At 37.6% G+C, this 23,628-nt stretch overlaps 1 protein-coding gene across 2 annotated transcripts in view; it reads right to left on the reverse strand.

Annotated features, from left to right (window-relative positions):
* Positions 1-306: 306 nt before the first annotated feature.
* Positions 307-23,628, reverse strand: part of mical1 (microtubule associated monooxygenase, calponin and LIM domain containing 1) — a 37,294-nt gene continuing 13,972 nt past the window's right edge. For both annotated transcript variants that reach the window (XM_053240867.1, XM_053240866.1), the window contains exons 4-24: positions 22,038-22,148; positions 21,832-21,927; positions 20,941-21,096; positions 19,823-19,923; positions 18,899-19,156; positions 17,927-18,042; positions 17,480-17,606; positions 17,202-17,289; positions 16,622-16,769; positions 15,340-15,536; positions 11,870-11,964; positions 11,650-11,715; positions 11,016-11,199; positions 10,512-10,603; positions 8,532-9,456; positions 6,701-6,798; positions 6,365-6,472; positions 5,141-5,234; positions 3,792-3,885; positions 3,402-3,475; positions 307-1,580 (exon numbers count right to left, since the gene is read on the reverse strand). In XM_053240867.1, the coding sequence (XP_053096842.1) occupies positions 1,381-1,580; positions 3,402-3,475; positions 3,792-3,885; positions 5,141-5,234; positions 6,365-6,472; positions 6,701-6,798; positions 8,532-9,456; positions 10,512-10,603; positions 11,016-11,199; positions 11,650-11,715; positions 11,870-11,964; positions 15,340-15,536; positions 16,622-16,769; positions 17,202-17,289; positions 17,480-17,606; positions 17,927-18,042; positions 18,899-19,156; positions 19,823-19,923; positions 20,941-21,096; positions 21,832-21,927; positions 22,038-22,148 (3,428 nt within the window). In that variant the 3' untranslated portion in view covers positions 307-1,380. The remainder of the gene's footprint in view (positions 1,581-3,401; positions 3,476-3,791; positions 3,886-5,140; positions 5,235-6,364; positions 6,473-6,700; positions 6,799-8,531; positions 9,457-10,511; positions 10,604-11,015; positions 11,200-11,649; positions 11,716-11,869; positions 11,965-15,339; positions 15,537-16,621; positions 16,770-17,201; positions 17,290-17,479; positions 17,607-17,926; positions 18,043-18,898; positions 19,157-19,822; positions 19,924-20,940; positions 21,097-21,831; positions 21,928-22,037; positions 22,149-23,628) is intronic.

Genomic DNA, 23,628 nt, shown 5'->3' on the forward strand with positions numbered 1-23,628 from the left:
AACCACTATATAGTGAACAGAGTGTAGTTTAAGACATAACGCGGGTCATAAAATAAAACAGGCTTTCTTTGTAAAAACATAATGTCATTGCCTGCTTCATAACACCTTTGCTCCTCCAACCTTTAGCTTTATTTTTAGTAAGTTGCTCTGAAAGAATAGCAGCCTCTTTTCCTGCCTAAATTCAACCAAAACTCCCTCAGCATTTTGGAGTTCTAGCTCAGGTCATATGAGTACACAATACACACCACAATATGCATAATAACACCCCAGACATGCAGAGATGTTGTAATTTATACACTGTCTTTATTATTGTGTGAATTCCATGTGTGAGTGCCATCATGGTTGGAAAAAAAAAAGAAAATGATAAAGAAAACCAAAAAACAAAGCAACTCTAACAGTTCCACAATGGACCATTCTACAACTGTATCAATTATTAGTTGTACATTACTGACTGCAATGTACAAAAGCAACATGACTACCATTCCATTCAGGTGAAAATACAGCTGTTATTTCATTTCATACCAGAACAGAAACCCTGAGTTTCAACATCAACTCATTTGAAATGGGTTTCCACAGAAAAAAAAAAAAAAATAATAATAAGAAGAAGAAGAAGAAGAAGAAGAAGAAAATGTAAAGATGTACCGAATGTATCAAATGTATCAAATACATTCATAAATAATATATGGATTATGAATTTAAACCTTTTTTTTTTAATATATATAGCTTTTGCATTGACATTACAGATTATGGCATGTAGTCAATAAGCAGCAGCAAAAGGACTGAAATACCATTTCTAACAAACAACACATTATAAATTAGTTTTATAATGACACTATGAACATTTAGCTTTCAGAATAGCTATGTGCTTGCCAGACAGCTGGATAAATATGAGAGATATAATAGTTTAATACACATTCAAACCATTTTTTGATACACCATAATGATGCAATCTTCCAATTTCACTGTTTGATACAGTGTGTGGTACATACTGTGTATATGTGTGTTTGTGTGTTTGTGTGTGTGTGTGTGTGTGTGTGGGGGGGGGGGGGGGGGGGGGGGGGGGGTAGTCTAGCTACATGATGGGGCTTCTACTGGTCTCTCTCTAGGCTGTGACTGGGCAGTGAAGGCTTGGGTGCTCATAATAAAAGTTCCAGAGTTTTCTGGAATAATCTCAGGTGTCTTTCATGGATAACCTTAGTATATGTTTTGATAGTTTAAACCCCTCTACACACTGAATCTCCAGCCATGGATCCTGAGTGTGTCCAAGTGCACACAGTAACAAGTCATAGGCTCGTATACTTTGAAGTCTTTGGTTTGAGATGTAAAAGCTGAAGGGCAGAACGTGGTGACAAGAGTCTCTATGTACGTGTGTGTGCTCTCTCATTCCCAGTGTACCTGAGCTCCTGCAGTAGACAGTCTCTTGTTCTCCATCAGTGAGGAGCCCAGCTGTTCCTCCTCCATCTCTTTAAGCCTCTTCTCCTCAAGGAAGGCTACAAGAGAATTCCTCATGTCCACCACCTCCAGCATCTGCTGTAGGATCTGATCCTCCTCTGCCCGTTGCTCTGCAGTCTTCTCAGAATCTACACACACACACACACACAAACAATTTTAAACAATATATTTTGACCTCTCCTGTTTAAAAGCACACAGATGATTCACACCACATATCTCACTGTAGGCTAACTGGCACTAGCATGTGCAATCCTGTTTAAATATCCTGGACAAATTTTAAACCATTACATAAAATCCACTGCCTGGCCAAAAAAAAAAGGTCGCTGTTTGGGTTTAAATAAGCAAATACTTAAGAGCCTATGATTGGATCATTACTGCAGTGATTAATGTTTCAGCTGGCAACAGTTCTTTTAACCTTAACTGATGCAGTGTGTAGCTTCTCATTTCTTAAACAACCATGGCAGATTACGTATCCCATAGTCGTGGAAAAGATGTTACTGAAGGGGAAAATTATTGGCCTGCATCAAGCAAAGAAAACAACTAAGGAGATTGCTGAAATCACTGGAACTGGGTTATGAAATGTCCAGTGCATTATTAAAGCCTGGAAGGATAGTGGTGAACCGTCAACTTTACAGCAGAAATGTAGTCGGAAAAAAATCTTGAATGATCGTGATCGGAGATCTTTAAAACGCTTGGTGATGTCACATCGTAAAAAAATCGACAGGAGAACTCAGGGCTATGTTTAATAGTGAAAGTAATCACTCATCAAACAGTAATGTGATGAGAACTTACAGGATTGGGACTAAACAGCTGTGTGGCCACAAGAAAGCCATTTGTTAGTGAGGCTTATAGGAAAAAATTACTTCAATTTGCTAGGGAGCATAAAGACTGGACTGTGGAGCAACGGAAAAAGGTCATGTGGTCTGATAAAATCAGATTTACCCTATTCCAAAGCAATGGGCGTGTCAGGGTAAGAAGGGAAATGCATGAAGTGATTCACCCGTCATGCATAGTGCCTACTGTACAAGCCTCTGGAGGCAGTGTTATGATCTGGGGTTGCATCAGTTGGTCAGGTCGAGGCTCAGCCTCATTGTGTGGCAATAAAATGAAGTCAGCTGAGCACCTGAATGTACTGAACGACCAGGTTATCCCGTCAATGGACTTTTTCTTCCCTGACGGCACAGGCATTTTCCAGGATGAAAATGTTAAGATTCATCAGGCTTAACTTGTGAAAAAGTCATTCAGGGAGCATGAGGAATCATTTTCACACATGAATTGGCCACCACAGAGTCCTGACTTTAACCCCATTGAAAGTCTTTGGGATGTGCTGGAGAAGACTTTACAGAGTTGTTAGACTCTCCTGTCCTCAATGCAAGATCTCAGCCAAAAATTAATGCAACTCTGGATGGAAATAAATGTTGTGAAGCTTTTTTGGCCAGGCAGTGTATATATAATATTGTAATGTTTATTTTTAAATGCTCCATCTTTAATAAAATAGCTATGATTTATTAATATGCGTAACTACGCAACTATGCAAAAAACACCTCCCGCCACAATAGCTAGCTGGGTAGGTTACAGTTAGCAAACTTGCATTTACGCCCCATCAGTCCCCATAATCTGCTTATTAAGCATTAGACACTGAAAATAAAGGTCTCCAGGAGCAATAAAAGTGTCCTGAAAGGCAAAGTTAGCTCAGTAAACAGGTTCCATGGCTTCCAGGTACTGACACATCCCCTAATTTCACATGAGAATGTGACTGGGTCAAAGCTTAAAACATGACCTCACTAACTGAGCTACATAATGGTCTCTTTTATGGGTTCTTTTTCAAACCTACACAGAGAATCTGTTTTAAATGGGAAAAATGTGATTTAAAAAAAAACAAAAAAAAAAAACAATCTACAATGGGTGAATACAGCAAAAGTACAAAACCAAACAGTGGTCCATAATACCTTCTATCTCCATATAGCGACGTAGCTCCAGCTCCAACATGCTCTGCTTGTCCTCCAGTTCCAGCTGTCGAGAGCTGCATAGCGAAAATGAGACAGATATCACATTAGTACTACATGGTGGGAATCAGCATGGGGGCTGGGGTAGGGAAGTGTTATGGTATGTAAAAATATGCTAAATCTACAGCATACTCAAGGCAGCTTAAATACACCCTATCAGCCCCCATATTCATCTTAATAAGCGTCAGACATTTAGAATAAAGGTTGCCAAGAGCAACGACAGAGGGAAACCTGTGCCCTGAAAGACTTGTATTAATTAATGTAGAAATGACTGCACTATATATAGAACAGAAAGGTTTAGAGCTGGTGTAAGCATGGGCAGGCTTGACTTACGCCACCATGAGATCAGATTCCTCTGAAACCAGAGCATTCTTTTGCTGGACCAGGTCGATCCACTGGTCAATCATGATTGTTGAGGCATCAGAACCTTAGGAAGAAGACCAGACATGAACTAGATTAGATAAGATAGCATGGAGGTCAGTACGTAACACATTTTTATCCTTTAGTCTATCGATTACTTCTTCAATTGCTGCAAATATATTTAGCATATCATGAACCTGACAATCACTGACTGACCGACTCACTGAGCTCCTCTCTTTGAGCACATGAGGACAGTATACTAGTATGGAGTAACAGAGGAATTGCCACCACCATACAGACAGATGACAAATTAAAGGGGAAAAAAACAAAGCTGTTATGCTGTGGAGGCTTTTTCCTGGTATAGTTTGGATCTATTTGTCCCCTTATAGGGCAGTGTCTCTACAAATCAATATAACGTTATTGACACTGATCACCTTTATCATATGATGAAACATTTCTAATCCTGACAGGAGCGTTATCTTCCAGCATCCACAGCACACGAAGACGGAATGGTTTAATGAGAATCATACAGTACAGTCACGTTATGGCTTTAACAGTCACCAGAGCTCAACCCAACCAAGACAGCCCTGTCTACCACCATCATCAAAACACCATGTAAGGAACTACCTTTTGAAAGAATGGTGTTCAGCTTCCCAGTACAGTTCCAGAGAACTGTAGAATTGATGCCAATGCACACTGAAGCTGTTCTGAAGCTCTTGCTGGCCCAACAACTTACTAAGACATGTTTTTTTCCTTTAATTTGTCACCCATCTGTATTTGCCAAATAAACCATTGTTTCTCACTGAAGAGTCACTTTGCTGGATTAAAATCAGTCACAGTATTACATATAGCACATGTGCTGTTTTAGCCTATACAAGTTTCTATTGTATTATCAATTGATTTCTTTATAGAGGCATGTTTTTTTAATGGTAGTAAATTGCAGTAGACACATTTTAATAAACCTTTATCCAAGATTTTTTATTTACTTATTTCTATCAATTTTGTAATTTTCTGTTTTTATCATTTTAACATTTACTCAATTTGTTTTTTATTAATTGTTTTTTGTCAACATTATGTGAAAATGTATACCATAGGCTTACAGCACAATACGATAAATATATATAATAAAAATAAAAAAAGACAAGTTGTAAGTGGGCGTGTTTCTTCACTCTAGAAGCATCCTCGCTCCTCAATTTCTTTGAGAAGATTTAAAGAATCGATACGTCCTTAAAGCCAGAAGTTTCAATGTGCATAGTTACCTACTGTATCAGTAGTTGAACAGTGTGTAGGTGAAGAATGTATTAGAAGATGAAGAGACATACCAGCCTGTCCTCTGAGAGATCTCTCTAGCACCACTCCCTTCTCCTCCAGGTCTTTAAATGTCACCTCAATCTCCTCCAGCCTCCTCTGGATAGACTACAGATCACACACGACAGACACCAGGTGGTTATTACACAGCATTACACAACAGTCCAATGTGAGACTGAATAGAAATAATTTTGCACTTTTTACTGGGTGTGTTTTTACAGTTCAGTATTATGGCATGGCGTAAATGAGCAGCAGTAAAAAGTCTGCTTGAATAGATTCTGTTTTTGCTGCATATAATGTGAGGACCATTGCAATGCAGGGGCGAGAAGGTGTAAGTAGGGCAACATTTTCACACATATAAGCCCAGATATTTCACACTGGTGCAGCACAAATCTAATCTTAGTTTACAGAAACAAATATTATATTATGATAACAGGAGTGTAAAAATACATTGAAAAATACATTTAAATATATTGAAAAAAATATTTGAATACCTGTAAGAGGTAATGAACCCGGACATTAGGTTAACTGCTAGGAGAGGGAACAAAAATGCTACAATAATGCTCTGTAATAAAGCACCATTTTCCACTTAATGTAAACTTTCTTCCTGGTGGTGATGACTAGGCTTGTGCAATATTGATTTAAACCTCATGATTTTCCATTTAAAGAATGAAATAAACAATTGAATCATCCTAAAAAAAACAACAGGAAAACATGCATTTCCACTGTTTCAGGATATCGATTACTGGATATCGTGGCAGCGTAATATCATGTAGAGATGATTAAATGGTTATATCGTACAAGCCTAGTGGTGGAGCACGTGTTTGTGCTTGATAAGCGTGATATCCAGAAATAATCAATGAGAGTAGTTTCTCCTGTTGTGAAAAATGTGAACTGTGTAATTTTTATTTCATAAAAGCCATTTTACTTAATTTTTAAGAAGAATGTCAATTCTTTTTTTAGAGCCTTTTTAGAGCCTGCTCAACTAAACAGAAATCTTTCTGGCTGTGGTCCACTCACTAATTTGGATTTCTCAGCACTCACAGTGCATTTTTTCCATTAGTGGATGTTATGGAAAGCCATATTTTTAAGCAGTTACAGAACAAGAGCTAAGTAGTGCAATATATGATGTCCACACTGTGATTTGCTCAAATCAAAATTGTTTTGTTATAGGCAAGGCCTAGATCTAAAATGCCTGGCCTGCCGCTGTGTCACATAGGTCATGTTCTATTTCTAACCTGAGCTTTACGCAAGCGCTGAAGTTCGCTCATCTTGGCCCTTCGCTCCAGAGTCCTCATCTTCATCAGCTCCTGTTTCTCTGCCTTAGATAGGTTCACTGGTACAGCCTGAACAAATAAATCAAGTTAGCATATTCAGCCACAAAACAAAGCATAAGAAGTTCAGATTTTTATGTTTTGCATTCAGCTGATGTTTTAACAGGGGCAAACATTCCACTTTGGGAGAAAACAAAAGCACATATGTAAATATGTATTCTTTCCTCAAGGGCAGATCTCTAGTCAGCACCTGCTGAGTGGGACAAGCATACGACTACTAATTATGTTCCAGCCTCTAACCTGGCCATCCATAAAATTCTCCAGAGTAAGATCATCTTCATTCTCTTCATCGTCTTCTTCATCATCTTCGCCATCGACCTCATCGTCTGAATCTAGTGCTAGTAATGAAGTAAAACAAACATCAAAGAATTTAGGCCACAGAATGCAGTCCTGGAGAGGTAAAAGGCTTCTGAATTCAGACAACATACAAACCATATAATCCTGTGCTTAAACAGTAATAGTGCTGTCACAGATTTTTGTAATCAAGGTAGTTGCATAGAAAAATGATTTTGGGCTAGTCTTATAAACTAACACACTAGCCTTTACCCATTAGACTGCTGTGCTCACAAACATCGTTTAGTTTATTATTGTTCATATTCATGCCTAAAGTAGCAGCATCTACAGCCTATGAAGTATTTTGTCCATAAGAGCAAACATATTATATGCCATTTTACATCTAGCTTTGTAATAAAATTTGGAAATTTACTTTCAGATACAGTGTGCTTAATTTGGCCAACCCTGTATGTATTTTAGCTAGTTTTTGCTTGTTTACTGCTGTCCTTGGTAAACTGGTAATAAAATTTATATGTGCTAGCAATAAGAAATGTAGGATATGCATGCATGAGAAAAGGTCATGATGAGGTGGTCATTAGGTGGTCTCCTAAACTTGGCAAGGGTAGGAGAGTTTACAGAATAATGTTGGAAACATTTCATCATAGATATATACAGTTGCGTGAGAGCTCTTGGTCACTGTACTATCCTCCCCCCTGCACTGAAAAATAAATGGGTTTTTATTTCTATGCTCATATAACAAACACGCTGAGATCAGATTTTCCTGCAACAACAAGAACAAGAATATGCAACATGAGACTGTACAAACACTTTGTGCAGCTTGTAGCTTAAGTACAATCAAAACACAAATGTATATATTGTTTTAAATAAAGCTAACAGCATATAGAGTATAGAATTTGAATGGATTTCTTTTGTGCATGCAAACGAAAAAAAAACAAACAAAAAAACGGACACATTAAAATGGTGGAGTGAGCAAAAATCGAAACTGCTCAAAAGACACCAATTAGTTCAGCTTTAATTTACCCCTTTCACTGCAGTCACTGCTGTGCTATGTTAAATGTCGTATTTTAGTAGCTTTCACTGACTTTTTTAACATATTTCTCATTAATTACATTTTTGATTAACATTGGATTAGCTTTGAGTATTTTTAAATAGTTTTTAAATAGTCGCTCTTACATGCAATAAAAAAATATTCAAATAAAAAATTGATAATGGAAAATGATATATTGTTCCTTGATGAAAATTAAAAGACCTTTGATTCCATCTTAAAGAAAAGGCCATGACAATAGTCTATGGGTGATAGTATATCTAGGGTTGTAATATGTATATCTGTTTTACAGCATGCGTGGTGGAGGTGAGAGCCCGTTGCAGCTACAATTACAGTTACTGCAATTTCAGCTATTTAGACGTTGGAATCAATATTGCACTGCTTTGCAATATTGCACATATTCTCTCTGTTGGCGCTAATCACATTTTAATGCATGCTGTTTATTCTTGTTTATCCAATCAGGATGGTGATAACATGAAAAGAACCACACACAGTTATGACAATATTAATGAATCACTTCTCAGAACTGATGGTTTCATGTTATTACACTTATTGATACAGCCCTTATACAGTATAATAGACTAAATGGTACACAGCTGGAGACTTCAACTGACAAAATTTCACCCGATTTAACACAATCTATTCAATTTATCAATTAATTCCCAAGCCCTTGACTAAGCTGAATTATGCTAAATCAGCTACGAGAATTAGTTGCCATATAGTTGTCTGTACCTGCAGGTTGGATGCGTAGCACACTGAAGCGGTGCTGCAGCCGTGGTGAAGACAGGTTCCAGGGCGAGAACTTGGATCTGACTCTTCCCTGTTGAAGCTGACTTTCTCTCTGCACCTCCTCTTTCCTTCTCAAACCGCGGCGAAGCCTTTTCTGTCGAATGTGGCCCCACGATGCTCCCCCGCTCGAGTAACCCTCCTCCTCTGCTCCTCCTCCGTCCTGTGGTCTGGAGGATGAGGATGTAGATGACGAAGACGCCGGTGTCTCTGAGTCTGAGTCCTGGCTGCAGGTAAAGTCAATCAGCTGTGTTTTCTCCTCAGCTGTCAACTGGAGCTTCTTAAGTGATAGCTTGGGTTTGGATTCACTGGCCGTTTTCAGGCCATTTTCTGTCTGAGTGGAAGGAGTTTGAGAGTCCTCGTCATTTTCAGGAATGGTTACTGGCACTGATATGAAGCTAGTGAGGTCTGGTGTCGGATCTTGGTTCTCAGTTTCAGTGGATGAGGACACTATGTTATGGATGGTGCGGGGTTTAGGGACAGGCACTCGAGAACCGCGTGGTGCTGGCACTGGCACTGGCACTGGGATGGTGACAGGAAAGGAAGACTCCTCACCTTTTTGGATATCATTGTCCTTTGACTGTGTCTGGCTTACTGGACCCAATTCTGTAGGTATGCCAGGATTATTGGCGTCTTTGGCACCACTCAATACCAGCTGGTCCTCATGCTCTGTGGACATGTTGGACTCTGTGGTTTCATCACAGTCTGGATCTATAGATATTTTATAGGAGCTTTTTCTCTTTACAGAGCGACACATCTGAGGAGTCACATTAAACACACTCTCTTCCTTGTGCTCATTTTTACTGGCTTCATTTTTCCCATTCTGTTCTTGACTCTGCTCATTGTGACTGCCCTGTGTCCTGGTCAGATCCTGTATGGATGGGAAAAAAATTACATTGCATTTACACTGACATGTGGCCTTTTAGAATACACTCTTATCCAGTGCAACAATAAATGCAGACAGTTTTAAGTAGTACAGAGGGCTAGTGGGCTGTTCAGACTGGAGAGCTCATTCCACTACTGAGAATCATGGAGACTAAACCAGCGGCATCAGAGAAAATGCGATTTACGATTATGATTACAGGTATGGCACTGATCTGATATCCAGGATGGGTACCAGGTCAGTATCAGCAGATATTGGAGGAGAAAACATGAATGGCTGTGTATATGAGTGTTTGAGCAGTTTGAGCACTGCAATTTTAGACTGCTTTTAGTGAATTGCATCAGTTACAAATCACTCATGCTAAGGCTAAAGTTTAGTAGTTGAAATATATATGTGATTGGTACTGACTGATACTCAAGGTTTAAAAATAATTGTATTAGAAAGGAAAAACTGGTATTGTGCCATTTCTATTTATGATTATAAGCTACATTTCAAAAACCATTCTGTGAGAAATAAAAGGGACGTTGCATTAATCTGATTCATCTGATAAACTTGTTTTGTAAACTAAGCATGCTTTAGTACTGAAAAGTCTTGTGATAAAACACCTTGAATATGATACCACAGGCAATAGCTCTACTTTACAGCACTCTTCTCGCACACACACACACACACACACACACACACACACACACACACATACACACACACACACACACACACGCACGCACGCGCTCTCTCCTTTACAATGTTTCCTCTTTCTGCTGCCCCATGTTACACGATCATCAGCAAAATACAACCCAAGCATGAAGAAATACAACCCAGCACAATGCTTCCACCAGTGTCGCAATAACACACGCCTGCATTCTGTTATTTCTAGTGTCTGAGGAAATAATCTTTCATAATGAGCCAGGGTAGAGCAAATCTCCCACAGAAATGCAGAACACAGATTCGTATTATTAATCAACGTTGTGACACTAATAGAGTAGATTGAAAATGATGGGAGCACTAACACACAGTGTAATCAGCTGTGATATGTTCCATACCTCTGCACCTGCAGATTGATCTGATTGCTCCAATTCTCTCTTCTCCTTACTCTCCTCCTTTGCCTCGGAATGCTGCTCGCAGTAAAACCTCCCTGTGGACAGAGCAAAGAGTAAACAGCTGAAGCCGGCACAACATGCTGGCATGCAATCATACTTCTCTACAGACGATAGAAGAGACAGAAGAGTGGGAATTATGCATGCATTTTAAATTGTGTTAGTGCACAAAATGTTAAAAATAAAATTTTAAAATATTTTTTAAAATGTTAAGCGTGTCAATGATATCTAGAATTTACTGCAATAAATGCAGAAATAAATCATTAGAGGCATAACATCCGTTAATGCATTGTGGGTAAAACAGTTCAGGTCCAAACAAAAAATAACTTATCCGGATAGTTACTCTTACAGAGTCATCTTTAATAAGTATAGCTCAGCGGCATTTACGACAACATGTGTAATATTTAGTATTATACTAGTGACAAAGCTTCCAACAGTGAAATAGCTGACCTCGGTCGGCGTGGAAGGTGTATCCTCCCTGGCGCAGTGTGGTACCACACTGCTGGCATGTGAAACAACTGCGGTGGAAGAACTTGCCCTCAGCGCTGCCCCTCTCCAGCACATAGAGCTGCTGATTGCAGAAGTAACACAGCTCGCTGCTTCCTACGTCTGCCACTGGCACCGTGGGCACGAGCTAGGGCATGAGACAGAACGAGTATGATGTTAACAGTGTTATCCACTCACCTACTGCGAGGCAAATCAACTGCATTCACTGACCAAAGAGCTTGACAAAATCAAAATGGAGAAAAAAACAATGCAAAAATGAATTTACAATCTCACAATAAACAATTTGTCTATGAAAGGTCATTAGTATAAACACATCATCCATATTCATAAGCCTTATCTTTGTCTGTGCTGCTCAGCAAGTAAAAAAAAAAAAGATGAAAATGCTCTTTGAAGATGCTGCACAGCTACATTGCGATGACAGGGTTTGTCTCACACATGGGTAACAAATGTCTGACTACACACACACACACACACACACACACACACACACATACACACACACACACACACACACATACACACACACATACACACACACACACACACACACGTTCCACATTAAAAAGGCAGTACTCACATCTTTCTTTTTCTCTTCCTCCTTCATATCTCGTTCCTTTTCTTTTCTCTCGGCAGCCAGACGCTCCTGAGGGATAAGTCACATGACCTCATTTGTGGCTCATGTTATGTAATTCAACCAGACATAAACAATGAATTTACTGTCATTTGCAACTGCAGTTTGAAAAAAAAAACAAGACAGCAGTGTACAACGTGAATATGGCCTGGTGTTTGACGCTCACCTTGCGTCTCTGGAGGGAGTTGTGCTTGAGCTTGTTCAGGAAAAAGACAGCAGAACGGGTTTTAGCTAAGGAAACAGACTTCGAGCTGGCCTGCTCTGTGGAGCACAGGATAACAACAAAGTTAGCACACATCCCTTGAGTCATAAAAATGAAATAACTTAAAACTTTACAGAAACAAGTTGATGTGTCAAAGAAAAATATGATGAGAACAATACTGATTAGCAACTTGATGGTTTTCTGTTTCGTGGACAGAAAATTGCATATTAAAATTGCATATTTATATAGTAACGAAAGCTCTACTGTTTATCATTCTAATTTCTATCACATCTGTAGTGCATTAGCATAGACAATAACTTTGACATCTTTCCTTGTAATGAAAAGAAAACCCTTTAAACATTAAAAATAAAGAGATGAGCCAATAGCTTCTATACGAGTCTGATACGATGGGATGCGATTTAGCAGCCTCTAACCGATGTAACCAACTTTGCTTAGAATCTGGGGTAATAATTCACAAATGATAATGTAAAGAAGGAGTTATGGGCAAATAACATTTCTAGCTATTAGATGATTTACACATCAGTTTAAAAATGTGAAAGATTTTTTTACACACCAGTTGTTTGTCCTTTTTTTTTTTTTTTTTTTGATAATAATCGATTCATGATTGTTCCATTGATTAATTTCAATCGTTGCCTTTTAAATCAATGCATTGATCCATATCATCGGATTGTTACACCCCTTTGACCAAAGCTGTTCTTTATCAACTTTCCAAAACTGGAGCAATTAAATAAAAATCTATGTGCCATCAGACCCATACAACTACTTCGGTAACGCAAAACCATAAATATTTCCTTCTGAATGCACAGTTCAGATAAATGTTTATCGCCTGCCCCAACAGCTGCTCTTAGACTTCCATTATAAGTGAGTTCATTTCTTAGTACATGGATATGTGATGAAAGTAACTGTAGTATGTGTGATATGTGACATGCGATGAAAGTAACTATTTTAAATACAAATTAGTCTCAACAAATACTAGAGTATATTTTTAACTATTCAGTAACTGAATAGTTAAAGAATAGTAACCTAACTCACATTAGACAAAAAAATTTGGGAGGAAAAAAAAAAAAAAAACCAGATTCTACATCACAACCATTCAACTGTAGGTCAAAGTATGGAATAGTGATAGGAGTAGTTGAGTAATATAAAATATTAAACAACAAAAAGAGTACTAGCTAGGAAAAAGTACATAATGCATTTTTGGATCAAATCACTCATCACTCATGTTTGTACCTTATATAATTTTAACATTTACATATGTAATTCTTGAGCTTAATTAATTTTTGCTAATGCTTGCATAATCAAATCATGAATCATCATTTTAGGTGAATACAGAAATACTCCTCCCTGACTCCACATCCCACCCCCAGCAGATGCTATTCTGTTCTCCTGAATGCATGCACACCTAAACACGTCCATCATTCTGTTCGAGTGACAGCTCTACTTGCACATCTGGATGGGATTCCAGATGAACACAGCATAAAACCCTGAGGGCTGGTCCTAGCCCATTTCCCAGCATGTGAAATCATTTCTTAATCCACTAATACCTTTTTCTCAGCTTAGACGATGCCAGCTTCCCCTCTTATAGAATGGACGAGAGTATGTGTGTGTGTGTGGCAGCTGTAGCAGGGTTGGGAAAATCCCACCCTAGCCCCGACGAGCCATTTCCCATTCGAGTTCTGCGTTTCCTAAATGCTGCGTGCGCTGGTGCAGCAGCACTTGAGATACAGACAGCACAGAACAGCACAGAACAGCCCATTCACAGCAGAGCATGCTGGGAAAAGAGCTCTTAAAGAGACAGTGCCTACATGACAGGACACTCTTGCTTCCACTCAGTTCATTTAGGTTGCATCTGCAAAGCCTCCAGCATTGGAAATGACCAACTGCCTCCACACACACACACACACACACACACACACACACCAATACAACATGCAACATAGCATTTTACCTCTCACTATGATCTTCCTGGACTGTTCTTCTGGACTGCTATCTATATAAATTTTTATGCTGCTATACAGTTACACTTATATGCTGATAATTACGATGCTTTACAATGACATATCATTTACACAGCCAGTCTGCTCTTCTTCACATAATTATGGTGTCAAGCTTCTGCTGTTCTGTATAATTAGTGCATTTACATACATAGTTATATCCTATGTATTCATTATATTGTGTTTTGCTTGTCATCTAATGTTTTGTACATTTCTTTTCTTTTGACACCATCGTAGTATGTGTGGTCCTGTTGAAAGAGACCTTGTACTGAATATGATATTTTGTCTCACTGTATATGTGCATATGGACCGGATTGGATAACAAAGACATGACTTGAATACACTAACGGTAGATTGACCAGGTAGACATGGGGCATGTTATCTTTAAATTTACCACAAACTACTAAAGCTTAACGTTTATAATTCTGTGTTGCACAAAGCCATCTTTGAATATCTAACAGCAATCAATGTCGATTGAAAACTGCCCCCATTGTCTCATGTCCTCTGTGAAGTTCAAACACATGGCAAAGCCAACAGCTGATGGGCAGCACACATGCACTTTCTATAAATGTGCGAAAGGAAATAGATCTCCAAATAAGGATGTGGCAGTGGTCTGTAATTTGTAATTAAAGAGATACAATCATACAGACTGTCCTGTGCCCATATCTGGATGCTTATTCACAATATGCTCATACTGAACATCCTTTCAACACATTCAGTAATGATTTATAATCTGCGTCATCCAGAAGAGGATGAGTTCACTTCTGAGTCTGGTTCCTCTCAAGGTTTCTTCCTGGAGTTTTTCCTTGCCTCTGGTTTGCTCATTAGGGATCTAAATCTAATCTGTATTTCTATAAAGCTGACAATGGCTATTGTTAAACGTGCTAAAAAAATTTAATTGAAATTATGAAAAGAAAAAAAAGATCATGTCCCAAATCACATACTACTGTATTAAGCATTTTGACACACAGTAATGTGATTCGGGACTAGCCTTGCTGCCATTTGATTCTATTGAAATGGTCTGCTTGCAAACTACATGCTACGTAGCTATCTGCAACTATGAGCTGAAGCTGAGAAATAGGTACTGTGTGTGTGAGTTTTCCCTGCTGCTGCACTGATTTGTTTTTCTGAATAGCCTACAAGCAAACTCTCCCCTGCCAGCCTCAAACATAGACTGTTTACTTGATATTGATGAGGGCTGACTAGCGCCAAAAATGCAGGGTACACTTTTTGATGTCATCTGTCCATAGACACTTAATGATGTGTGATGGATTACATAGTCCTGGGACTGTGAGAAACACCACCATACGTTTTGGTTAGTGAAGGATGTAGGAATATGAGATTTTTTTAGGCTGTTAACACAGATAAGTAACACCAAATCTACGTCAAATGTTGTGCTAGTGCTGATTACACATCTACCTGCTGGTTTGGGAGTCTCACTGAAAGCATTGTGGACCTGAGTTAGGTAGAGCACCACAGACAGTTGATCAATCTCCTTGCTAGAGGCAATATCACTTGCAGACATGATGGGTGCGATGCCAAACTCCTTCTGGAGAATGTCAAAGGCCACCTGGTTGTTGTATGCAGCATTATTTTCGTCCAGAGTGGACACGTCTCTGCAAGAAGATGAAATAGTACACATATTGCGGGCTGTCAAATACTTAATATGTGGGAGAGTTTCAAAACATGGCATAAATCACAGTGCTGCTGTTATATGAAAATAAACATTCCTCTTATACCACACTAATTTTCTGATGCTTACAACTTTTTATTTATAAAAGTCTCTTTTTATTTTTATTTATGCCATCACACTTTTTTAATCATTTTATAGCTGCATTTAAGGTTGAGCAACATCAGTGAAAAAGGCTCACAGTACAGCAGCTATAAGCAGTCATTCCCTCACTTTGTCTTTAAGTAAATATGACAGAAATACGCAGCCTGCAAAAGTGCAATGTCCTCCACCCTTTCCTGTGGCAGAAAAATTAAAGGAGCACCATTCCATTAAATAAACCTATTTTACAGAAAGCTTCATCACATCAATGAATGGTTTCTTTGTTAAATAATTGCACATTTAAAATCCATTTATTACTTGGTCCCTGTGAATGAGTTGTTACTGTAGAAATGACAATGTTTTATCAAGAATGCATTAATATAAACCTGTGTTTTGCCTTGCAGCCGGCACAACTGTCAGAGCCACTGTTATAGAAAATTACTCAACACCAATCATATTGAAGAACACTGCTGTGCTATAATCTAATATAATCACTACATATTCTGAGAATACTTATTCACTCCTTCCTGTTGTGTGTGACTGTGTGCAGTTGTGTGTGTGTGTGTGCGCGTGTGTGTTTAAAAAGTGGATGGAATGGGTAAAGGAAAAAGTATGTCATTACACATTTGCTAGAAAAAAACATTTGAGTAACGATACACTTTACTGTAAATACTTCTTAAGCGCTATATATATATATATATATATATATATATATATATATATATATATATATATATATATATATATATATATATATATATATGTGTGTGTGTGTGTGTGTGTGTGTGTGTGTGTGTGTGTGTGTGTGTGTGTGTGTGACTCCTGCGGTGTCTTTTTAAAATTGATTGATATTTCAGTATCAAACCACCTGCCCCAAGCATCTGAATCTGTGTTCATAAGTCATTTTTTTTTCATAAAAAGAAGCCTTACATGAGTTTGGGTCTGAAGTGCTGGATCAGGGCGCAGAGTGCCAGGCCAGATCTCCATGACTGACTCAGGTCTTTCACCTTGACCCGATCGCACCAGGCCGTGTGTTTCTGACACCAGTTTAGCAGGTCTACCACACGTCGCAGGGAAGCTGCACACAACACACAGATCTCATCATTCACGGAGTATGATTTTTTTTTTTAAAAAAGAAGGAAACACTGTTCTAACCAAAATGCAGCAATACTATCAATTACTGTAATGGAAATGCCATTACAGGAAGCTACTTTTTCAGAGGACAGACTATGGGCTTGATTAGTTCTAAATGTTTATCACACGTCATGTAATTTTTGGATAAATAGCCTACTTTACTACGTTATTACGCAGTGTGGTGAGTGTATTGTTCGATATGCAGACGTATTGAATTCGAATGATACAATAATGTACACACTATACACACTGTATCGTTATAGCCCTACTATTTATATAAAATGGATGTGCAAAACATTCTTTAGATTTTAAACAGTCAATAAATTCAGTGGAGGCACAGTGAAATTATGGGCAAGTAATTGTGTCTTTAACACACCTTGATATTTATTACATAATGGATCTTTTTTCTTTTGGCTGAATTTGCTGGTATCCGAGTGGTCCTCCACATTATACAGATGCTGCACCTAAAGAACACACCACAAACATACACCATACAGATCACAACCTATTTAACTGGGTACTGGTACACTGCTCAAATATGGAATAAATGCAATCTGGCTCATAAATTCCACCCCTACAAGATTAATGCATTTTTAAAAAAAATTTGACTTAATCAAAGGTTCAGTGAGCAAAGTAAATATTTAAAACTCTTACTTGTGTAGGTTTTATGGAGGACACTTTCACATTGGGGTAACGGGTGCTCGGATCAATGCTGTAGGCAGAGTAGTTCTTGCTCGTGTTCTCAGGAGTGGTCTGTGATAGTAACTGACACACACTCTCCCTGTTTCAATCAAATAATGGGGAGGAGGTAAGTCTTTTTTTTTTTTTCTAATAAAGCTTGCTTAAGCTGCTTAAGCTATATGTGGTCAAAATGAGACTATGTGATGCTCCCAGCATATTGATGCATTTTAGCTACCAACTGCTGTTTTAAAATCTTGGGATTATTTGATATCAGGTATAAACCAGCTACACCTATACAGTGTATTACATTTCCTGTTGAAATGACTCATGTAGCACAAACACAACACACATTAACAAAATATTGACAGAGGTTGAATTTACTATAAAAACATTACCAATATTTGCATTGCTCTAAAGTACCTCTCTGCCAGAACCTGCATATGTGGCATTCCTTTTCCCCAGCTCCTCACCATCCACGCAGTGTCAAAAGCAGCCAGGAAACCTCGTGCAATTCCCGTCCCCAAGGGCCAAAAGGGCTACACACATCAAAAAGTGCATTAATACAAGGTGGAAAATGTAGCTGCATCAACTATAATACTATAGTTCAGATATCGCTGTTATTAAAAATGAAATGGAAAAAGCAAATTCAAAAATTATGAATCATGATAAATTTGCAATTTATCCATAATGACAAATATTATAACGATTCTCGAACAGATTTCTCTGACACACAGTATGTATCAGGATATATAGGTTTGCTAATAATTTTCCAGCAATAGAGAAAAAAAAAAATCAACACTTTATTTAATGTCTACAAAAACGTATTTAGTCTTATTTTTATATGTAAAACTAACATTATTAAAAATAAATTTAAAAATATTTAACACTGAAAGGAAAATAATTTTTAAAATCTTGACATGTAGAAGTTTTAACATTAAAAAAAAAAATTTAATTAAATTTTTTTTATTAAACTTAATAAATAATAAAAACGATATCCATGATATCTCTGAAAAATGTATTGTGACATAATTTATCACAATAGCGATACTATATCATCATATCTCACAACCTTAATCATTTCAGCACAAAAACTGCAAGATGAAAATGATCAAAATAAGGAGAATATATTTATCCTTTATTAAAATGTATAGGATACAATACAGCTACTTGAGTGTTCATCCTAGACATCGTTTTTTCACTAATACACAGTGCTCACTACATTTATTAAAATTTCACTTAAATGTACGGTAAAGTTTTCCGTCTCCCTGCGTCTCACCTACATCATAAAACAGCACTGACACAATGTGGAAACACATACCTACAACAGAGTCAGAGAAAGATCGGACTACACTGTGAGGCGAGTGTATGTGTGTGTATATTTGGCTCACACACCTCCACCAGGCAGTCTCCCACCAGGCCTATGAGGAGTTTCTTGCCTCTGCGCTCCATCACCATCGAGGAGTTCTCGGCACGGTGCATGCAGGTGAAGTCAAACATGGCTACGTCTGCCTCTCCCTTGTGATTCTTTGCGAATTCAAGGTTAGGAAGTTTGTGGGCCGTGGAAAATGCAGCAGCGTCATATGCGTATTTCAGTAAAGCCTCCCCGTTAACGTTAGAAAGTGCTAACAGCTGCTCTGCATTAGCAGAGTCCTGAGAGAGCAAGATAACACAGTCAAATCAAGTACACTCAACTTAGTAATAAAAATTAAAAGCGTCGCTTTGCACTTATCGAGTTTGAGACAGTGTATGCATACAGATGGGTGTCTTCTGAATTCAGGTCATTATTAATATTGTGACAGGATTTAATGACTTAATGAAAGTATGACATCAACTATAACCAAACCTTACACAGGTTTCCAAATACAGCAAATAAAAAAAAAAAAAAAAAAAACCTTAGCTGTGCTACTGAGGTTCTTCCAGTATGTTTTTAATGATATTCCAAGTACCTGTTTCTTCATATTGATTTACTGCTGTGCTTGCTGTTTATTTAAGTTATAATTTGTCTACTTCATTATTATCAGAATTGATGCATAATACAGTGATGCGAAGTAGCATTGGAGCTTAAGGCTTCTCCCATTCACAAAACAGGCATATTAAACCTAATCATATAAGAAACTAATACTGGAACATAAAGTAAATTTGATGATGAGAACATTCTGAAGATCAACAAAGCCCTGTCTCTGTGCATGTGTGTTTCCATCTGTGGGTGTTTGTGTGTTAGAGAGCTCTATTGAAATATAACTAAACATGCTAATAAACGTGCTTAATTTTGATCAATGTTATGCTTCAAATGTTCAGTGTGTGTCTTGGCCTTACTTGTTTGATGACCCCTTTCTTCAGCAGACTGTTTTTCTTGGCAGTCATGACAAAGTAGTGAGTGTCATCTTTGTAGTAGACTATGTTCTCCAGATCAATGCCTGATCAATCCAAAAGAGAGAAATGAGAGAATGGAAGAATTCCAAAAATTAAAAAGCAGTCACTGAACAGAAAAGATGAGAGTCATTTATGGGTGTACATGCTACCAGTCAAAAAATTTGGACACCCCTGCTCATAGAAGGGCTTAATTACTTTTTTCCTAAAATTTTCTAGTAATTTAGAATAATAATGAAGGCATTAACATTGTCAGATAAAACATATCAAATTATTCCATGACAAAAAATGTTAAACAAAACAAATCTACTATACTGAAACTATAAACCATCACATTTAAACTATAAACTATATTTTAAATTCTTAACAATATTCCTGATGGTATTTTGAACACTCCTGGCATCTTCCTAACCACATTCGTAAAGGAGCTTCACCCAGTTCCCAAATAATTCGAGCTCCTCACTGCTTCTCCTGAGTTGTAATTAAAAACTACTTGCTTAAGGAAACAACTAAATTTTAAATAATATTTACTATTTATAAACAAATTTAAGAAAAAAAGACATTTTCTGCAAATTTCTATTCAACGTTTCTTTATATTTAATGAATATAAAAATAGAAAAAAATTAAAACATTAATTACGGCATGTGCAAATGTGTGCATCAACATTTGCAGAAAAATGTAATAAAAAAAAAATAGCTTGCTGCTAAGATTGTGCTTGTTTCTTTTCACTTCAAAAAAAAAAAAAAAAACAATAAAATATATGATTTGGCCAGGGGTGCCCATACTTTTGCATACAGCTGTATCTTAAAAATTAATTTCAACCATAAGGTTTTATATAAACGTCTTTATGTTAATGAAAAATATATACAATTTACTGAGTCCAAACTTTTGACTGACAGTACATCTGTCTGTGCACATTACCAGTAGCATGTATGTAAAAGAGTGTATGTGTCAACTATGTGAGCATGTATTGTACATGAATATTTATGTGTATGTGACTATATGTAAGTTTGAGTGCACATCTATTCATAAGTGCACATTTCCACACTGTTCTGCTTCCATACCCATCTCTGTTTGAAGCTCCCGAAAGAATTTCTGGTTGTAAATGCGTGCCACGCCGCTGATCTCTGGCACCTGAGCCTCGGCTGCGGTGCGGTGGTTAATGAAGTTAGCTGTGATGCCGATGGCCAGTTTCCCTCTCAGCTCCTTTCTCTTAAACCCTGATGCAGAAGCACACACACGGTGCGTGTGACTAATTATCAGAATACTAAAGACTAATCTAAGAATACACACTTAATCTTTTCATGATTAGATATGTGACTGTACATCAGTGGGATGGAATATCGTGGTAATAAAAAATTACAATAAAAAATAGTTCTAACAATTACATTTTTTGACACACTATAAAAACTGTTATAGTGAGTATATGGCTCTTTTAATTAAACTTTTAATTTGTATGTGTGTTTTTTTCAATGCCTGTCACATGTCTTAAAATGCACAAAAATTTTAATAACTTAAAAAATGGATTTCATTTATTCATCTTCAGTAAGCTCTTTATCCTGATCAGGGTTGCTATGGTTTCTGAGCTAACACAATCCAAATCCCAAAACATATTCGCAATACATACCACAGTACATAATTATTGTACAGCATGCATAATAGAAGGCAGTTTAATATTTAAATGCCAAAAAAGAGTCCAGACAGTGTCTACAAATAATACACTTCCAGAACATATACTTTTATATTTAATTAGACTGATACGTAATTAAAAATGACATGCACTTATTCAGAACCCTTCTCTTACTTGGCTAACAAGAGGCAGTGATTACATCACTTACACTAGGAGACTAAAAGTAGAACATTTGAATGTGGGCTTTTTGCCTTTGAATATGTAAATATTATGAAAATTCAAGCATTCATGCATTCACGCCCTAGTCTTCACTGACAAATCTTACCATCAGGTACAAATCTTCCTCCTCCAGCTGAAATGAAAACATCAAACTGATAGGAAGAAGCTGGGTGAGACTCGGGATGCAACAAAGCCCTCCAGCCTGAAGGAGAACCACAGTTAGTTTGTTTTCTAGCTTCGCTTCAGGTCACACTTTACCACAAACATGCAGCAGAAGTCAAGTAAGGCTTTGTATAGAAACTAATCACATACCTGTTCCTGATGCCTGGGGTTCAACCAAACCATTATAGGTCACTCCGGTGTGAACCTCAACCCCCAAGAGCAGAGCCAGCTTCAGCAAAATTAACTGCAACTGGCGGATACCTGCATATACAAAATAACCACAAATACAGACAGATGAGGATTTTTTTTTATTATTATTTCAGTCAGAAAACACATTGATATACGTTGCTGAATTGTGCCTTGTACTGCTTTCATCCAGTAACGCTACAAGGGTGGACAAGTCATAAATTAAGCTAGTCCACTGGGCAAACGGACGCTCCAATGTGCTCCCCAGTCCCATAGTTTGAGTGGCCAGGAACCTAATTTCCTAGGCTAAAAAATGGTAGCTAATATAATGTAATAATTAGCTAGGTGGTTAGCTAGGTAAGTGCATTAATACAACACCAAATAAGTATATGATCATCATCCTCTTCTAACAAAGTTGCTATTGTTTCTAAGTACATGATGTTTTTGGTGTGAGATTCCATTAGCATCTTTATTTTTCTGACTGCATGTTGTGCTAGCAGGAGAGTTATCCTGTATGATGGCTTTGTGCTTAAGTCTATTTTGCTGGGTTTTGTTCCTTCCTGCATGTTTCTGTTTCTGAAAAGTTCATCTGTCATCTGTGCATGCTGATTACTTTGTCAAAAAACAGTTATTACCATCAGTCAGATCGTGTCTCAGCCGATGTGTGTAGTACATCAGGTGGTGGGATTTGGAATCATGTGAAACTCACTAAGGCGTATGTTTTTTTTTTTTTGTAGTTGTACTACTGTTATACAGTATAGTTCCAGTCCAGTAGTTTGATTGGACGAGCAGCATTCCAAGGGTGCTGATATTTAGTATAACCGCACTGGGATGTCTCACTGTTTGTATCACTCCGACTGTCTTTGTTCACTACGTAAAATTTCAATTCTAGAAACAGTCCCACTGAAAGCGTTACTACAGTAGAGTTAGCGACATCAGCAGCAGACACAGCAAATGATACATTTTTCATGAATGTAACTTCTGATTTAATATATGAAAGCTGGTGAGATGAAGATGAAAAGGAAGAAGGGAAGCTAGTTTCACCGGATGCACCTTCAACAGGAATGTACAAATCATTGTGCTGGGCTATCAGTGAGTGTGGCTTCTTCGGGATCTATTCTCATTCGCAGAGCAAAAATAAAAAAGTATTTGGCTATATTGTGTCAAAAATGTCACTTACTCTATATTAATTTCTATAAAACTGTTGCAATATTGCACTCGCAATCATGCTGTTACACTGAATATCGGCAAGGCTGTGATTCGACTGTAGACATTCAGTATAACTGCACTCTTGCATGTGCGATATTGCTTAATTCACCCCTGGGCAACTATGGAAAAAACAAACAAACAAACAAACAAACAAACCTAATAGCTTGGATACGAAATCCCCTTGTCCCAGGAAACCTGGGCTACTGATTTTTCTACACTAATATATGCATGTGATTTATGAACATACGGGTCATATTTTCTTGAGTGTTTTAATATTCATATTAATGAACATACCATTAATATGGAGATGTCTGTGGTACAAAGCTACTATCTGAATATTAATATG

This window comes from Pangasianodon hypophthalmus, chromosome 16 (genome assembly GCF_027358585.1).
Source record: "Pangasianodon hypophthalmus isolate fPanHyp1 chromosome 16, fPanHyp1.pri, whole genome shotgun sequence".
Classification (NCBI taxonomy): Eukaryota; Metazoa; Chordata; class Actinopteri; order Siluriformes; family Pangasiidae; genus Pangasianodon; species Pangasianodon hypophthalmus.